The sequence below is a fragment of the Euprymna scolopes genome, chromosome 37, assembly GCF_053919585.1.
Source record: "Euprymna scolopes isolate OS-2025 chromosome 37, ASM5391958v1, whole genome shotgun sequence".
In the NCBI taxonomy this organism is placed as follows: Eukaryota; Metazoa; Mollusca; class Cephalopoda; order Sepiida; family Sepiolidae; genus Euprymna; species Euprymna scolopes.
Genome location: NC_136518.1, coordinates 70,494,827 through 70,514,826, shown reverse-complemented (window position 1 = coordinate 70,514,826; position 20,000 = coordinate 70,494,827). Strand labels below are relative to the sequence as shown.

At 35.5% G+C, this 20,000-nt stretch overlaps 1 protein-coding gene and 1 pseudogene across 1 annotated transcript in view; both read right to left on the bottom strand.

Moving 5' to 3' along the window:
* Positions 1 to 20,000, bottom strand: part of LOC145261219 (uncharacterized) — a 74,739-nt gene that overhangs the window by 28,591 nt on the left and 26,148 nt on the right. The window contains exon 2 of the mRNA XM_080119571.1: positions 542 to 699. Within this exon, the coding sequence (XP_079975697.1) occupies positions 542 to 699 (158 nt within the window). The remainder of the gene's footprint in view (positions 1 to 541; positions 700 to 20,000) is intronic.
* Positions 302 to 434, bottom strand: LOC145261376 (U2 spliceosomal RNA; annotated as a pseudogene).

Sequence of the window (20,000 nt, the reverse complement as noted above, 5' to 3'; positions counted from 1 at the left end):
TAATGAAAATAATACCAAAATAACTTTTCAATAAAAAAAAGAATGATCGGAAAAACTTAAAAAAAAAGGGGAGATAAAGGCGTGAGAGGAAATAAAGTGAAGGAACTGATTTGCATTATCACTGCTTCCGGTAGCAGCCACACTGGAAGTTAGGAAGTACGTTTGCTTACTATTACCAAAATTTGAGAAAAATTGTAAAAAACGACAAAGACAGGAAGTATAACTAGTACCTAAATGTTCCTATTTAGAATGCCTCCCCATGGGACAGAGTCAGACAACAGGATCGTTTTTTAACGTGGACAAAAGGAACAAAAATAAAAATTGTCTCAGTCGTGAAGGATTTCTCCTCCACTGACAGAGAACAAGAAATTGAAGTGCAGCATCTGAAGAACAGATACTACACTTTGATCTTGGCCAAAAGGCCAGATAGGAATGTAGCTAGTCAAATCTAAATGTTATTGAAGCGCATAAAGTGCCAAGTTAAAACGGAAGTTTTATATTACAAAGTGTTGAGAGAAAGAAAAAAACTAATTGTTCTCACGACAGCATCCGGATCAATGATGACAACTTCTTTGGCCGGCTCTTCATCCTGGCCGCTTTGGTTTGGTTCTCCTTCAACTTCGTCAGAACTCAACTCAGGTTCTGATTTACAAACCTCCTCTGGCAATTTGATCATCAATTTAGCCCCATCCATACTTTCTGAAAAAATAAGACAAAATAAAAATTATTGAATAAAATTTCATGATATTTTTGCCAACAGTAATATTTTAACTTGTATGTCTTGTTTTTACAGCATATCAACTCTTTTAGGACCTTGAATGAAGAATTCAGTCATTTGTGGTAAAAGATTTGGTGAATTACCTTCCATATAAAAAAAAAAAAAAAAAAATTAAAAAAATCCGATAAAATGCATGTCCATTGGCTGATAGGAAGGGCGCGGTGGATACTAGAAAGCTGATTGGCTAACTAAAATCTCAATAGAAGAGGAGCATATAAAAACGATAAACAACCACAGAATTCGCGCATAACCCTGAAGAGTCCTAGAGTGGATGAAACGCGGAATATTACGTGTAGCTTAATCGCCATATATATTTTATAAATTACGAGATATATATATATATATATATATATATATATATATAACTACTTCAGTAATGGAAATTCGGTAAATTTGTTGACTTAAGTAGAACAGTTCATCAAGAACTTGTTTACGTTGGACTTGAAGAACCCATATTGTAGTCAGCTGGAAAGCAGGCAAAAGGAAAGAAACTTTGTTCATGGAATCTACGTTTGGGTTTAGGCACAGATAAAGAGCGGGGGGAAATTAATGTAACATGGTAGTGTAGTGATCGTTAATAGTGTAAATTGGGTGGAATTTGATTATTTATGGAGACGGTTCAACAAGAATTTGTTTATATTGGATTTGAAGGCTACCATGTTGTAGTCAATTGTGAGGCAGGCCAGTGGAACAGTGTTCCACAGGTGGGCAGTTCTAGGAAAGAAGCTTTGTTCATGAAATCTGCGTTTAGATTTAAGCACAGATAGAGAGAGGGGGGGAGAAATCGCTTATAATCGTTGTACCTATTTACAATGCCTCCCCACGGGACAGAGTTAGACACCTGGGTCGTTTTTTAACGTGGAGAAAAGGTACAAAAGTAAAAATTGTCTCAGTCGTGAAGGATTTCTCCTCCACTGAAAGAGAACGCGAAATAGAAGCACTGCATCTGAAGAACAGATACTACACTTTGATCTTGTTTATATATTTTATTGAGAAAGAAAAAATTGAACATAAAAAACGTACAAAAAATTCAATTCAACAAAATTAGGCACAAGGCCCTACAAGAAATTGGGAGGGGGAGGGTACAGGGTCTTTTTGACTATGTAACAGATGAGACTTTGAAGTCTTACTCTTGACTGGCAACATTTACCGAAATACCTCAATCACTCTGTGGATCCTAATCTAACTAATAACCCCAGCGTTCAATGTAAAATTTAACTATGTACAATTTGTATATTCATTTCTGTATGTTGTGTGTGCATTTTTTTTTTTTTTACCAAAAGGCCAGATAGGAATGTAGCTAGTCAAATGTTTTTTTGTAAAAGTTTACCAAGGGGTGGGGGGACATGGATTAGAGTTCAGTTGGACACTTGCCATGGAAATAACGATAGAACGAATTTATTACAATAGATTATTTAAAAATCTAAAGTGTATATACTTGAGAAAAGATGTGTGGGAGAACAATCACATGATTCGTGAAAGAAAATAAATCTCATCAAATTATATTTGAGTATAAAAATATTCTCCGCTCGACTGCATTGGCAATTACTTTTGTTGCTGTTACTATAAATCGCACAAGCGTAAAGTGTTATGTTGCCTCTGTTAGTTGTCCGACGACTACTACCTTAGTCAACTAAACTGCATATGTACATTTGTACATCTGCCGAGTACTGAACACAGGTGAGAGATGTGATCAGGCACCGTAAATTATCATGCAACATGATTCAAAATGTAGTCACGGTTTTATCTAATAACGTTTAAATTGAAATGAAATGTTAAAAGGAGTTAGAAGCAGATAAAAACAGGAATTTCATATTATTTGAATTTATCAAACTATTATTCTCATCCTGAGTGGCGTTTTCACAACGTATCTGTTGATGTAACCTCCGACATTCTTCAGGTCTACCTTGTTGAACTCTGGAATGTTTCTGTCAAACTCAGAAATTTGGGTGGAATTTTGAGTGGGACCCTTTATTTACTTCATGGGTTGGTTGGTTGGTTGCTTTTGTTTTACGGCATATCAACCCTTCTCAGGTTATTTAATGCCGAATCCGGTGATTTTGAAGAAAATTTTTTTAATAGAATATATTTGTTTTTTGCAATCAGTTTCTATTTAACCCATAGTTGGGACCCTAACAGGTACTACCACTCCAGGTCAGAGTGGACCTGGGAGCAATGGCAATTAAAGGGTGGCTCCACACTCCCCAGAGCCCGCAAGCTGGGGCCTCACCATCGGATATAGTTTAATGTTATATCCAGGACCACTACTTCATGGGAGCAGCATCCTCTCATTCCGTCGGCCATAACTGGATGGAGATCCTAAGTAATTTGCAATTGTATTTTTTCGGTCGCCAACACTGCAAATTGAGCCTTCAACCTTCAGAAGAATATCACTTTTACAATTGATTTTTCCAAGTCCTCTAACCACTGCACCATGAGTACTTGTTGCTGAGGGAACAAGAACATGCTACCCCCGTGAAGTAAACAAAGAGTTCCATTCAAAATTCCATCCAAATTCCCGAGTTCAACAGAAACATTCTAGAGTTCGACAAGATATACCTGAAGAAGGTTGGAGGTTACATCAACCAGAATGTTTGTGAAAATGACCCTCAAGATGAGAACCATAGTCCGACGAATTCAAATAATACAAGTAACCAATACTTATCTAAAAAAATTTAGAAACGTAAACAGGAATTTGTGGCGTGATGCAATCAGAGAAGGAGAGAAAGTATGACAAAAGAGATGAGGAAATAAGTTTATCAGAAACAAAGAGGAAGGGGTTCACTGGGGTAGGCAGGGGGCGGCTGAAGTGACATTGTTAAGCAAGGTGGGGTAGTTATTTTAGGGCAAAAGAATGAACAGGGGATCGATCAATATATTTCAGTATATAAGTATATACAGTTGTAGCTAAAGCATAACAGATGACAGGAACAAAAGAACCCAACATATATTTGGGATTGGCCTTCGGGACAAGATCAAAGTGTAGTATCTGCTCCAGCAGATACTGCAAGCAAAGACCATATGTGGGGGCACTCCTACATATAAGACCTTGGTCAATGTAAGGGCAACCCTTCATACCAATTGTCACTATCCAGCTCCCCTACTCCCCGGGGAGTTGGTCCTCATTTCCCCTTCACTCTTCACTTTAAAAATCGGCCTTGTGCCTAATTTGCTCAGTGGGGGAGCAAATAAATACCTCAAAGTGTAGTATCTGTTCTTCAGATGCCGCACTTCAATTTCTTGTTCTCTGTCAGTGGAGGAGAAATCCTTCACGACTGAGACAATTTTTATTTTTGTTCCTTTTCTCCACGTTAAAAAACGACCCTGGTGTCTAACTCTGTCCCGTGGGGAGGCATTGTAAATAGGAACATATATTTGGGATTGGCAAGGAGTTTTAAGAGTTCAGTTGACAGATAGTGTCCAATAGACGCCAAATTAAGAGTATCCAGTGGGACACAGTTGAACACAAATTGTGACTTGTTCAACTGATGGATGGACATAACCTCGATTGAGAGAAGCATTTGATGAACGAATAATTTCATGAAATGCACTTGTCAATGGGCTACTTTGTTTGGGCGATCTTACCCCATTAAATTATTTTCTTTAGCAATATGTAAAGTCCCATGCTTAAGCTGATAAGCCAGACATAGTAGACCACTTGGAAGACAACATTGAACACATTATTACCGAAATACAGCCTAGTTTAATGTGTAGTTTGTGAAAATTAAACCTCTAAATTATAAATTATTTAAATTATAAATGGCAAAAGTTAATCTTTGGAATAAACCGCAGATTTGTACACTAAAAATATTTTTATGTGATTTACTTTCAAGTTTGGTGCCTCTAAAAAAAATCCAACCCCTTTATATCTAGGTGTACTTTTGCTTGCTGGTTTTGTTTTATGTAGTGATGGGACGATTCCAATATTTTTCTTAATTCCAATACAATTACAGATTCTGTGCTAAATTTCCGATTTCGATACAATCACGGATTCCTACTAAATTTCCGATTTCGATGCAATCACGGATTCCTACTAAATTTCCGATTTTGATACAATCACGGATTCCTACTAAATTTCCGATTTCGATACAATCACGGATTCCTACTAAATTTCCGATTTCGATACAATCACGGATTCCTACTAAATTTCCGATTTCGATACAATCACGGATTACTACTAAATTTCCGATTTCGATACAATCACGGATTACTACTAAATTTCCGATTTCGATACAATCACGGATTCCTACTAAATTTCCGATTTCGATACAATCACGGATTCCTACTAAATTTCCGATTCAATTACAGATTCCGTACTAAATTCCCGATTCTGATACAGTTACTAATTCTTTTTAAATCTCTTAATATTCAACTATAAAGTTATTTTTTCCTCTGATTACTGCAAAAACATAAGTTAAATGCACATATATTTTCTCAAACGTAAAAAAACACTTGTGGGGTGATGTATAGATTTTAGTTTTACTAGTATTTTAAAATCAATAAATATTGATTATTTTATTATTACTGCCAGCAATGGAAAATTTTGTTTAACACAAAATCAAATAAAAAAATAATTAAAGGAATCGTTTTTGGTATTAAAAAATATGCACAAATTTTTACGATTCCAGTAGATTTCGATACCCAAAAAGTTTGGATTTTTCTGATTCCCAATTTTCAATGAATCATCTCAACACTAATTTTATGGCATATCAACTCTTTTTTTTTTGAGATTATTTAATGCAAAACCCAGTCATCATTCTGTTTTTTTTGTTTTTGTTTTTTTTTTTGTTTTTTTTTTACATGCAGGCATGTGTTGGACAGTTTTAAGAACTTGATTTCCAAACTAACCTATCTCTGACCAAGTCTTTATCCTTCTTTCCCTTTTGTGAAATATTAGCGCAGACACCCTTGAATAAGAAGTTTCTGACATCATTTCTATGCAAAGTCAACACACACAAGAAATATAAGCCGAAAAATATGGGAAGAAAAAAAGATAAAAAACTTAAGAAAAAAAAAGAAAGAAAAGACTAAAAAATAGAAAATAAAGAAAAATAAAGAAAAAAGAAAAGAAAACGCGAAATGGAACAAAAAAAAAAGAAAAAAAAGAAAGAGAAAAAGAAACTTTTTTTCTTAAAAAGAAAAATCTGGAAAGAAAAAAGACTAAAAAGAAAAAAAAAAGACTAAATAAAAGAAAAAAATTGCAACTACCAAATGAACCATTTTCGCAGGACTGGGCCATAGTCAATTTACTTAAAAGTCCTAGTAACAATGCATTTTAGTTTGATTTTTGTAAAAATTTATATATAATAAAAAAAAAATAAAATGGAAAAGGACAAAGAAAATTAAATGTCACAACCATAGCAACTATTTGTTTAACCGTGATTTTTTGTTTTTTTTAATGAAAATCATTGCAAACAGTGCATAAAGCCACTTGATGTAAGGAACTGAGAAATAATAAATAAAAAATAATACTTCAAGGTCAAAAAACTAAACAATAAATGTTGAATGCATAGATTCTGATCCGGAAAACAGTAATTCTTCCCTCTTTGTCAGAAAAATTGCTCATGGAATGTGAGAACTAAAAGGATAAAATGAAGGAAGTCGGAGTTGCCGTCGAAAGTGAACCAAATATCTACTCTCCTACTTTGATTAGAAAATCGATAAACTCTGACGAATTTGTTAAATTCTTAAAAATAGTTTCTTTTTTTTTATTTTATTTTTTTTTACAAGGGAATCACCACTTATCAAGGCCCAAAGGCCACTCGAGGATATGGGTTAAAAAGAGTGTACAGTGGTCAAAAGGACAATTTTATAGTAATCGCTAGAAGTGTAAATTTGGTAAATTGGATTACTTAAGGGGAACAGCTCATCAAGAACTTGTTTACATTGGACTTGAAGACGGCCATATTTCTAAATTACGCATAGCAATAATATAGAAATAACTTATTTTACCGTAGGTGTTTGTACCTATTTACAATGCCTCCCCATGGGACAGAGTTAGACACCAGGGTCGTTTTTTAACGTGGAGAAAAGGTACAAAAATAAAAATTGTCTCAGTCGTGAAGGATTTCTCCTCCACTGAAAGAGAACGAGAAATGGAAGTGCTGCATCTGAAGAACAGATACTACACTTTGATCCACTACAACTATGAATTCATACAGCTACATACCTGAACTATTAAACCTGACATAGTGATATGGGACAAGACGGAGAAAGAAGCAACCTTAGTAGAAGTCAGTGTTCCTCATGATATAGGGTTAAACAGATAACAAAATACCAAAACATTATGCACAACATGAAAAGAAACTGGAATCTGAGGAAGATTTCCATTATTCCAGTAATTATAGGAACAACTGGACTCATGAAAAAGAATTTTAAAAACTACCTGCCAAATATACTCGGTGAACCAAGTGCAGAAGAGATTCAAACAATTGCATTTAAAAGGAACAGTTAGAATCTTAAAACGATCTCTTCGTTGGAATATATGAGATAGTGGGTGAATGTCTGGAATCTGATGGGATTCCCCATCCCCAGCTAAAATAACAAAAAAAAAAAGAAAACTAAAAAGAAAAAAAACAAAAACATTATGCAAATTAAATGGCAATACCAAATATTTTTATTTCTCTCCCACTACATGAACTTAAGACACCTGGGACGGCAAGTGAGATTGAGAAGTCAGTTTCCCCAAGGAGGGGCACTCTGATATGCAAAAAGTGACTGGGCAGCCTAGTTGGCATTCCTTGGTAAGGGCGCCTCAGGCGATTAGCAATAACCCCCCCCTTTTTTTTTTTACATAAGCGTCACCATTTATCAAGGCCACTCAAGGATAAGGGTTAAAGAGTGTAGAGTAGTCAAAAGAACAATATAGTAATCGATAGTAATGGAAGTTCGGTAAATTTGTTAACAAAGAGAGAAAGCAAAGCCTGGGAGAGTGGACCTCTTAGAACTGCATAGAACTAGCGTCACACCAAATCAACAAGGACTAGATCATTACAGGAATGTTCTAATCTGTTGATTTAGGGGCCCCAAGGATAACATCCCTAAATAGCAATGCTGAAAAAAAGAGCCATTCTTTTTCTAAATGCTCAATATATATTTTTTTTTGTACAGTGCATGATGTCATAAAATGTGTTGGGCACACTAGATGACGTCACAAAATGGTGAATAAAGTAAATATAAATGGTGGATGATGAGAAGTAGCGGGAGGAGACGGATAACATAACTAAAAGAGAGAGAAGCAAAGATAGAGAAGAGATGGAAGGTAAAATAATTTCCCCCACTCTTTATCTGTGCCTAAATCAAAACGCGGATTCCATGAACAAAGCTTCTTTCTTAGAACTGCACGCCTGTGGAACTCTGTTCCGTCTGCCTGCTTCCCACCTGACTACAACTTGGATGTCTTCAAGTCCAACGTTAACAAATTCCTAATGAACCGCCCCCTTAAGTAAACACTTCATCAAATCTCCACACTAACGTAATGCACTTGCAATAACTCTTATCCCTGAGTGGCTTCCGGGCCTTGATAAGTGGTGATCACTGTGTAAAAAAAAAAAAAAAAAAAATAAATAAATAAAAATATTGATCAAATGGATCGGCTCCATCTACAACCCATACTATTTAAGGTCTATAGATCTTGCTTATCATTGCCTACTTTGGATGAAGTCACAAAAGAAAAAATAGTATAAAGAACAAAAAGATAAGAGAAGTAGTGGAAAGAGATGAATATATATATATATATATATATATATATATATATATATATATATATATATATATATATCAGGGCTCTATGGACACATTTATCTTTAGTTGACCTTTGACAACTAAATATTTACGTTTAATAGCCAAATAGAAAAGTTACTAGCCAAACCCACATGATTTTTAGAATATGACATCTTTGTTTTGTGACGAGCATGTACATAAAGATTTTTCTGTGTTTTTTTTTTTTTTTAAATAAGTGTAATTCTAAATATACAACAAATTTTATGTTGATACTTGAAGGTATAAACATTCTAATTTCTTCAAATGTTTTTTTTAAACAGCCTTCATTAAAAAAAAAATTTTTTAAATGAATATATTGTTCTATTAAACTTTTATTGTTTAAATAATTTAATTTTGTTGGTTTTATTTAAAAAAAATATGTTGTAAAAGATATTTTTCACTTAGTAGTGAGCTTTGGAAGATTGTCAGTGAAAGAAATACAATCGCCAAAAGAGAAGCGTTTCATTATTTCTAGTCGCCATTTTGAAAAATCACACGTAAATGCGACTGTTTCACTCTCAATGTAGAAACCAATATATATATATATATATATTATACGTATAAAATCAAAAAGAATATAAATATTAATATTTATATAGTAACCCCAACCAAATAAAAAAGCTCAGTACAATATAAATAGGAATAGAGCTTATCATAAAAGAACACACTTAAAGACTAAACTATAATTTACAAGAATTTATTGTTTGTTCGACAGGATATTCAAAAAGAAATATGAAGATTTTATATACAGGGTGGTCAAAAAGTCAGGTAACATTTTAAAGAAAAACGATATTAGCAATACACGTATATTTAAGTACCATACATTGAAATATAAAATGAAACAAACATGAAATATGTTTATTTTGTTAACTTAAATCTTTCTTCAAAATGTTTAGAATTGTTCCCCTTTTTATTCCTGATTGGCGTGCCATATTTTGTGATGATGTTTTGGGGGTTTCATCCACAATTGCCTGGACAGTAGCAATATTCTCATCAGACCGACCGGTTCTTGGTCTTCCTGACCGAGGTAAGTCAACAACAGAACCGGTTTCATCAAATTTCCTATTTAATTTAATTACATGCTTTCGTGTTACAGTAAAGCCAGGAAACAATGTAGAGAACTGGCGAGCAGTTTCAGCAGCATTTTTATTGTACTGAGTGTACAATCTTACAATAGCAACCTTTTGCGGCGTTGTTAACTTTTGGGTGGCCATTTTACCTGAAAGAAAGAAGAATATAAATGACACAACACATAGATTTAAAATCAAAGTTTATATATTACACTCAAATATTTAAACAAATAATATTAAACGAATAGAGATTATAATGGATCATATTGTTTTTTCTACCTTTAACATGTTACCTGACTTTTTGACCACCCTGTATATATTACACATGCATACAGTGTGTGTATGTATGTAATTATTTTTAATATATAATCATTTTTCCAGCTACAGACACTAGTGTTTCATGCCTTCTCAATCATCAAAGCCAACCCAGGAAGAGGTGGAGTGAAAACATCAAGCAGGAACTGAACATGATAGATTAACAGAAGCATTGATAATTGATCGAATCAAGCGGAGAAACGGCATACATATACAACATATATATATATTAGTGATGGGACGATTTCAAAATTTTTTTCCAATTCCGATCCAATTACAGATTCCGTTCTAAATTTCTGATTCCGATATGATTCCTGATTCTGATTTCTTTAAAATTTATAAATACGTGTTGTTTATTTCTTTTCTTTATTTTTTTGCTTTAAATTGTAAATTTTCAAATTATTACATAGGTCAAATCTTTTGAACTTTGACCCCTTGGCAGCCAAATTTTAGTCCAAAAATCGATTAAAAAGCTTGCTCCATGTCTGAATACACTTTATATAATTTCAAATGTTTAGACCAAAAATTGGCTGAGTAATTCGGTAGAGACCCAAATGGTCATTTTTTTTAAAAAACTTGACCCCAATTTTGACCCCATAACATTTGTTTTGGGCTCAAATCAAATTAAAAAGTTTGATCCATGTCCAAGTAACCTATATCTAAAATTTCAAATGTTTAGACCCAAAATTGGCGAAGGAGTTTGATAGAGTTTTCGAAGTTAAAATGGTTGAACTTTGATCCTCCTTGACAGCCAAATTTCTGGCCGAAAACCAATTAAAAAGATTTTCCCAAATCTCAAGTCTGTAGACTGAAAATTGACAGAGTTATCTGGTAGGGAAATGTAAACAAACACTTTCACTTTTCTATGTATACTAGCAGTTCTGCCTGACTTTGCTCGGGCCTTATGTACTGTTGATAACTTTATATGCATATGTATATATTAAATAGTGTGAATATGTACGGTAATGCCCTTCTATATTATAGGCTTTCTTAACTACCATAGAGAAAAGTTGGTAGAGACCGCAGACGTCAAATTTTTTTCAATTTTGACCCCAATTTTGACGCCTTAACATTTGTTTTGGGTTCAAATTGAATTAAAATGTTTGATCCATGTCCAAGTAACCTATATCTAAAATTTCAAGTGTTTAGACCCAAAATTGGCAAAGAAGTTCGGTGGAGTCTGTAAAGGTCAACTCTGAAACTTTGACCTCTTGCCAGCCAAATTTTCACCCCAAAACTGATTAAAAAGCTTGCTGCATGTCTGAAATACCCTTTATGTAAAATTTAAAATGTTTAGACCCAAAATTGGCTTAATAGTTTGCTAGAGACCGCAAAGGTAAAATATTTTGAACTTTGACCCCTTGGAAGCCAAATTTTCAGCAAAAAAACGACTAAAAAGCTGGCCCTATGTCTGAATACACTTTATGTAAAATTTCAAATGTTTAGACCAAGAATTGGCTGAGTAATTTGGTAGAGGCTGAAGCGGTCAGTTTTAAACTTTGACCCCAATTTTGATCCCTTAAGATTTGTTTTGGGCTCAAATCAAATTAAAAAGTTTAATCCATTTCCAAGTAACCTATATCTAAAATTGCAAGTGTTTAGACCCAAAATTGGCAGAGAAGTTTGGTAAAGTTTTCAAAGGTCAAATCGTTGAACTTTGACCTCTTGACCGCCAAATTTCTGGCCGAAAACTGATTAGAAAGATTTTCCCAAATCTCGATATTCCTTATGTCAAGTCTCGAGTCTGTAGACTGAAAATTGACAGAGTTATTTGGTAGGGAAGTATTTTCACTTATATATATATATATATATTAGCAAAAGTACCTGTCGTTGACTGGGTTCAATAACAGCCTACAGAAAATGGACTCTGATTTATGAAAGTATGATAGGTTATGAAAACGAAGGGTTGTAAAGAGATAACTTCGAATTTGGGGGTATCAAAATCAAAGCAAAATATGATGAAAGTAAAAATAAAATAGATAAACCCCATAATTTATTATACCATACCTGTTCACACTGAAACACTTATCACAATATTCTGTGGATCTATATTAAAAAACCTTCTTAAACTTTGTGACATATTTCCATTCTATGGAGGTCAGGCGTGAACGGACGCCCCATAATTTTATTATACCATATTTCTTCAAACTGAAACATAATTATCAAAGTATACTTATGCGGATAGATATGCAACGTCTTTATTAAAGTTTGTGCCTATTTCCATTCTATGGAGGCCAGGCGCGAACGCAGACCCCACAATTTTATTATACCATCCCTATTTAAGTTAAAACACACTTATCAAAGTATTCTTATGTACATCTATATCAAAAACACTTGTAAACGTTTTTTTTTTTTAATTTTTAAATTTTTTATTTCCATACTTTATGAGCCAGGTGCGAACGCAGACCCAGAATTTTAATGAACCACCGTTCTGCCAGATCAAACATACCCATTCCTGTTTCTCCATACATCTTCTATCATTATATGTAATCAGTTTTTTTAAAAATATTCAACCATATAGGAGCCTATTCGTGACCACACACACACAGGCACACAGACATTCAGCTTTATATTATAGATATACACACGTCTGCATGTTTGGGTGTCAAGTTGTTATTCCTGTTTTTAAATCTTTTGAATAATTCAACAGTTTTCTTAAACCATTTTAACATGTTTGAGCAAGTTTTTCTCAGCTTCAATTAATAATCAACTTTCTATATACTCACAACTTGTCTGAAAATGTTTTTTATGTTACATTAAAGTCTACACTTTCAGAATTAATTATTAAAACTCGATCGTTTGGCTCCTGCTACACCAGTTTTTTTCATTTGCAGGTGCATCCCACGCATATCTAAAAGAGGCGCTGTCTGTCAGTCTGTTACACTAATGTTTGAAATACCATTTCCCTTGGGATGAGGGTTCATTATTTGCATCATGTGGATTCTTCCAGATACCATTCTCATCTTGAACAATGTTTTCATCGACACTAACGTGCACACGGATTATACCAACAAAGTGCAACAGAGATTCAAACAATTCCACTTAAAAGAGAGGGTTAGAATCTTAAAAAGGTCTCTTGGTTATGTAGTATTATATTATTGTGCGTCAGAACAAAAACCTAACAGCCAGCCATGGTTCTCCCCAGAATGTGCTGCTGCTATCGCGCACAGAAATCACTTTTTCCATAACTACCAACGTAATAGATGCACTGAGACTAAAGCTGCTTTCAGGACTGCCAGCAACCACTGTAAAAGAGTAATAAAAAATGCAAGAGAGCTATATGCCCAGTCTGTTAAATCCAAGGTAGCTGATTAGCGGCTTGGTTCCCACCAGTTTTGGCAAATAACAAATAGGATCCTGAACAGAAGTGTGCGTACTATCCCAACCATTATCAATGGACCAGAGGTTATCTCGTCAGCGTCAGACAAGGCCAAACTATTTGCAAAGAACTTTGCAGCTAATTCTACCCTATGCGACGAAGGCCATCAACTCCCCATATTTTCTCCTATAACACAGAACAAGCTAGGTAACATACAAATATCCGTGCATGAGGTCGCCAAGCTAATAAAAAACCTAGATTCCAGTAAAGCAACTGGCCCTGATGGCATCCCAATTATAGTGTTAAAAAAGCTTCAACCAGAACTTGCTCCCATACTTACGAAACTATTTAAGCGCTGCCTTAAGGAGAAGTGCTTTCCGACCCCCTGGAAGACCTCATCAGTTTGCCCTGTATTTAAGAATTCAGGTGATAAGTCATCTCCCTCTCAATACAGACCAATAAGTCTTCTCTGTGTTATGAGTAAGTTACTGGAATCAATATTAAATAGAGAAATAGTCAACCACCTCAGCAGGAATAACCTTCTTAGTGACACACAATATGGTTTCCGCTCTGCAAGATCTACCGCAGATGTGCTGACGGTTATATCCCACAGGATTAGTGAATCTCTTGACAAAGGCTTCCTTTCTAGGGCAATTGCTCTTGACATATCAAAGGCCTTTGACAAAGTATGGCATAAGGGTCTACTTCACAAGATTTCCAGCTACGGTATAACTGGAAATGTTTTCTCAATCATTAAATCATTTCTCTCCGATAGGCTCATAAGAGTAGTGGTAGATGGACAAAAATCGGAGGCCTGCAATATAAATGCTGGAGTCCCTCAGGGGTCAATCCTGGGCCCAACTCTCTTCCTGATCTACATCAATGACCTCCCTAAACACATACTTAAATCATTCGTTGACATCTATGCTGATGACACGACCATCTACGGCAACACATCAAAGGCTGTAAATGACGAAGTTCTCTCGGATTCTCTCTCCTCTGATCTCGAGCGCGTGGTTCAGTGGGGGAAGATGTGGCTAGTTACCTTTAATGCATCTAAAACCAAACTCCTATCCTTACATCATCAACGCTCTGATCCCCAGCTGGCATGAATTGTGATGGATGGCTCTCGTCTGGGTGAGGCCCCGTGTTTTGACAAGCTTCTGGGTTTGACCTTTACTCCTGATCTGAAATGGAACACGTACATCAAGTCTGTTGCCAAGGTCGCAGGAAAGATGGTGGGATTCTTCTACCGCTCCAGAAGATATCTCACTACTGATGCAATTCTCTATCTATATAAAAGCCAAGTACGTCCAAGGATGGAATACTGTTGCCATATCTGGGCAGGAGCTGCCAAAAACAGCCTATCATGCCTTGACAGAGTACAAAATAGACTTTGTGGTTTAGTGGGGGATGCCCTTTTCTCCACCCTGCAACCCCTCTCCCACAGAAGAGACGTTGCGAGCATATCCTTGTTTTATCGTTATTTTCATGGCAGGTGCTCGTCTGAACTCCAATCCCTGGTCCCCCCTCGCCAATCTTTCACGAAAAACACCCGTCTAGCTGAATCCACTGTGAAAAATTTCCCCCACTCTATATCTGTGCCTAAATCAAAACGCGGATTTCATGAGCAAAGCTTCTTTCTTAGAACTGCACGCCTGTGGAACTCTGTTCCGTCTGCCTGCTTCCCTCCGGACTACAACTTGGATGTCTTCAAGTCTAATGTTAACAAATTCCTAATGAACCGCCCCGCTAATTAAACACTTCATAAAATCTCCTCACTAACGTGATGTACTTGCAATAACCCTTATCCCTGAGTGGCTTCCAGGCCTTGATAAGTGGTGATCACTATGTAAAAAAAAAAAAAAAAAAAAAAAAAAAAAGATAATCCTGATCAATTATCTATATATTAATACGATAGCATGTGTGTTATTTTGTGTGATGCTTACATCTTTTTCCTTCCGAGTGACTGCTTTTTAATTGTTCCTATTTACAATGCCTCCCCACGGGACAGAGTTAGACACCAGGGTCGTTTTTTTAACGTGGAGAAAAGGAACAAAAATAAAAATTGTCTCAGTCGTGAAGGATTTCTCCTCCACTGACAGAGAACAAGAAATTGAAGTGAAGCATCTAAAGAACAGATACTACACTTTGATCTTGTCCCGAAGGCCAAGTACAAATTTCATGACTTTCCATTTCTTATAATTTTTTAATCGTTTTCGTTTCGATTTTGATTATAGCTAAAAAGGAACTGAAGTTATATATATATTCTTTTTTTCATAATTTTAGTTTTGGTTTCGATTCAAGCTGATGCACCCAAGTCAAATGGATATATATTTTTATTTCTGAAATTACAACTTTATAATATATAAAAATCCATAGAAAATTGACTCTATAGTAATATATACAAAATCTTCATAAACTAAAATATATTTAAGCGTATTTTACAATCGGGCTATGCTGGGCGTCCCTGCTAGCTTAGATAAATACTTTTGCGGTCTAAATAAAAGAGCTTTCTTTTTTCTTTTTTTTTTTACATTGGCATCACCACTTATCAAGACCCAGAGGCTACTTGAGGATAAGGATTAAAGATTAAAGAGCCAATTGGACAATATAGTAATCGTTAGTAATGGAAATTTGTTAAATTAAGTGGAACGGCTTATCAAGAACTTGTTTACATTGAACTTGAAGGCAACCATATTGTAGTCAGCTGGAAAGCAGGCAAACGGAAGACAGTTCCACAGGCATGCAGTTCTAAGAAAGAAACTTTGTTCATAGAATCTACGTTTATGTTTAGGTACAGATAAAGAGTGGGGGAAATTATTGATAGTGTTTTCAGCTAGACGAGTGTTTCTCATGAAAGTTTGGCGAGGGGGACCATAGATTGGAACTCAGAGGAGCACTTGCCATGAAAGTAACGATAAAGCAGAGACAGGCTTACAACATCTCTTCTGTGAGAAAGAAGTTACATCCCCTACGAGGCTACATACTCTATTTTGAACTCTATCAAGGCAGGATAAGTCCTTTCTAGCAGCTCCTGCCAGATGTGGCAACAGTACTCCATCCTTGGACATACCTGGCTCTTATATAGACAGAGAATTGCATCAGCAGTGAAAGATCTACTGGATCGATAGAAAGATCCCACCATTTTTCCAGCGGATCGATAGAAAGATCCCACCATTTTCCCAATGGATTTAATGTACGTGTTCCATTTCAGATCAGGAGTAAAGATCAAGCCCAGAAGCTTGTCAAAACATGAAACCTCCCGATGGAGATCAGAATATTGATGATGTAAAGATAGAAGCTAGGTTTTAGAAGCATTAAAAGTAACCAGCCACCTCTTTCCCCATTGTACCACGTGCTCAAGATCAGAGGAAAGAGAATCAGAGAGAACTTGGTTGCTTACGGTCTTTGATGTGCTACCATAGATGGTAGTGTCATCCGCATAAATGTCAACAAATGATCTAAGGATGTGATTTGGAAGATCATTAATGTAGATCAGAAAGAGAGTTCGGCCAAGGATGGACCCTTGAGGGACTCCAGCATTAATACTGTGAGCTTCTGATTTCTACCCATCAACCACTACTCTTATGAACGTATCAGAGAGAAATGATTTCATAATTGAAAAAACATTTCCAGCTATACCATAGCTAGAGATCTTGTGAAGTAAACCTTTATGCCATACCCTATCAAAGGCCTTTGACATGTCAAGACCAATTGCCCTAGAAAGGAAGCCTCTGTTGAGAGATTTGCTAATCCTATGGGATATAACTCTAAGCACATCTGCTGCAGATCTAGCACAACAGAAACTATATTGTGTGTCACTAAGAAGGTTATTTTTGCTGAGATGGTTGACTACTTCTCTATTCAACACAGATTCCAGCAACTTACTCATGATGCACAGGAGACTTATTGTCTTGTACTGAGAGGGAGATGAGCAGTCACCTGAATTCTTAAATACAGGACATACTGATGAGATTTTCTAGGGTGTTGGGAAGCAATTGCATAAACCTAAACGTAGATTCCATGAACAAAGCTTCTTTCTTAGAACTGCACACCTGTGGAATTGTCTTCCGTTTTCCTGCTTTCCGGCTGACTACAATATGGTTGTCTTCAAATTTAACGTAAATAAGTTCTTGATGAGTCGTTCCATATAAGTTAACAAATTTACCGAATTTTCATTACTAATGATTACTATATTGTCCAATTTCTACTGTACACTCTTTAACCCTTATCCTTGAATGGCCTCTTGGCCTTGGTAATGTGGTGATGCCTGTGTAAAAAAAAAAAGACAATGCTTAAACAGCTTTGTAAGTATGGGTGCTAGTTTTGGTTGAAGTTTTTTGAGCACTATAATTTAAATGCCGTCAGGGCCAGTTACTTTACTGGAATCAAGGTTTTTAGCTTGGCAACATCACATACAGATATTTGTATATCACATAGTGTGTTTTCTGATACAGGCAGGGCATCTCCATTTACGCTGAACATTCACAGAATGCTAACATTAATATATTATGCATGAAATGGTCCACTGTGGAATTTTCACAGGTCCTGCTTGTTATTATTAATATCATTAAATGTTATGTAGAGAAAAATATTCAGGGAAAATGTTTTAATAGAAAGGAATGTAACAAAACATGTCAGGAATTTTAATTTTTAGATAAACAAAATACGGACAATTTGCAGCAGGTGATGTTATTTCTTTGGTTATGAGGGTGGTGACGTAATGAGATAGAGAAAAGAATGTAGATGTTTTTAGTTGAGAGTCAAAATTTGAGAGAGACAGTTGTTGGACACGGAAAGTCAAGCCGACCAGTTGGAATGGCCCAGAGCACTCGAGGGAGTGAGGGGTTCAAACTCCTATCGAAGGTTACATCGACCAAAACGTTGTGAAAATAATATTCAAAACGAGAACAGTAGTCTGAAGAATCCAAATAATATATTTTCCTAGTGTCCTTTTTTTTTTTTTTTTAAATTTTTTATTTAGGTTGGCAAAGCAAGGGAGATAACTTATTTCTCGATTTTTTTCAACAGTTGATTTTAAAGATTTCTTCAAAGTTTAAAGAAATTTTTTCTTTGTTTTAAAGTGGATTGGTTGGTTGGTTGGTTGTTTTTGTTTTACGGCATATCAACCTTTTTCAGGTTATTTAATGCCGAATCTTTTGAAATTTTGAGGAACGATTTTTAATGGAGTATATTTTTTTTTACGTCAGATTCTATTTAACGCATAGTTGGGACCCTAACAGGTACTACCACTCCGGGTCAGAGTAGACCTGGGAGCAATAGCAATTAAAGGGTGGCTCCACACTCCCCAAAGCCCGCATGGTGAGGCCTCACCATCGGATATAGTTTTAGGTCATATCCAGGGCCTTTAAAGTGGAAATGAAAATATTTTTGATGGCTTCTTTAAAGAAAATCTACTTTTCCACTGGAAGAAATAAAGAAAAACAACACTAAAAATACAAAAATTATTGAAATTTAATATTTTTTTAAAATTGAGATTGAAAAAAATGGAAAAATAAGTAAGGTCCTAGTGATTTGGCAGAAATCAGTTTTTCTTATTTAAAAAAAATAAAAAAACGAAGCAGATTTTGACCAAAAATTTGGACATATTCATCCAGGATGAGTTGAGCCGGTTCCACAGAACATAGTGTCCTGAATGAATGTACCCCATGCACAACAGTCTGCAGTGGCCAAGACGGGGGCAGCCTGTCCCAGGAACAGCAGCAAATATCGTGAACCAAAGGAAAGTTTGACGTCAGCTTTGATAGAGTGTAACCAAGTTTTCAGCTACCCTCTCAATTGTCGGACTCTGAAATGGTTCTGGGGTTATTGCTTTGTGGATGAATTCTCTTGTGTTGCACGTAGCGTGGCCAAACCAATAAAGTCTCCTCTTGAAAAGAGCTTGGGTAAAGAGTGATAGTCCCGTATGGCCTTCAAATTTATGTTTTGGAGGCACCCCTACCCCGGAATAACTCGTATCCATAGACATATCATCAGAAGTTCTTAACTGGGGTTCACACGGACCCTAGGGGTACATGGAATATTTCTGGAGGTTCACAGGCAAAATATAACCAATTGGGGGTCAACAAGGATATTTTAGTGGCCTATGAATATACCCAACTCATAATGGTTTTTGTTATTAAAAATTTAATTTCTGTTGTAATTTTGGTTTTTCTTGTGAAAAAAGCTGAAGTAGATATTCAAGCGAATTTGAATGTATTTTCTAGATTTTAAAAGCAAATTTCCATGAAATTGCCTTGAAAGCAATAAAAAAAAACCCAAGAAAGTGACAGGAGCTGGTTTTAAATATGCACCTCAGGCTGTCGGTTGTTTTATTATTATACTGTTTCTCTGACCTTCACCCTCCCATACAATGACCAATAATTATGAGGGAGTCCACCAAAAAAAAAAAAAAAAAAAAAAGGAAAAACGGGTCCATGGGTTGAGAATCACTGCTCTAGACATTTAAGCAGAAATCCACATTTTCTGGATTAATAAGAATGAAAATCCTCTAAATACCAAAGAATTCACATCTTTATATAATATAGAAATTATATATAAAAATGTCCAAGGAACCTATATCTGAAATTTCAATTGTTTATACCCAAAATTGGCGGAGGAGTTTGGTAGAGTTCTCAAAGGTTAAATCATTGAACTTTGACCTCTTAACAGCCAAATTTCTGACCGAAAACGGATAACAAAGATTTTCCCAAATCTCAATACCTTTGACATCAAATTTCGAGTCTGTAGACTG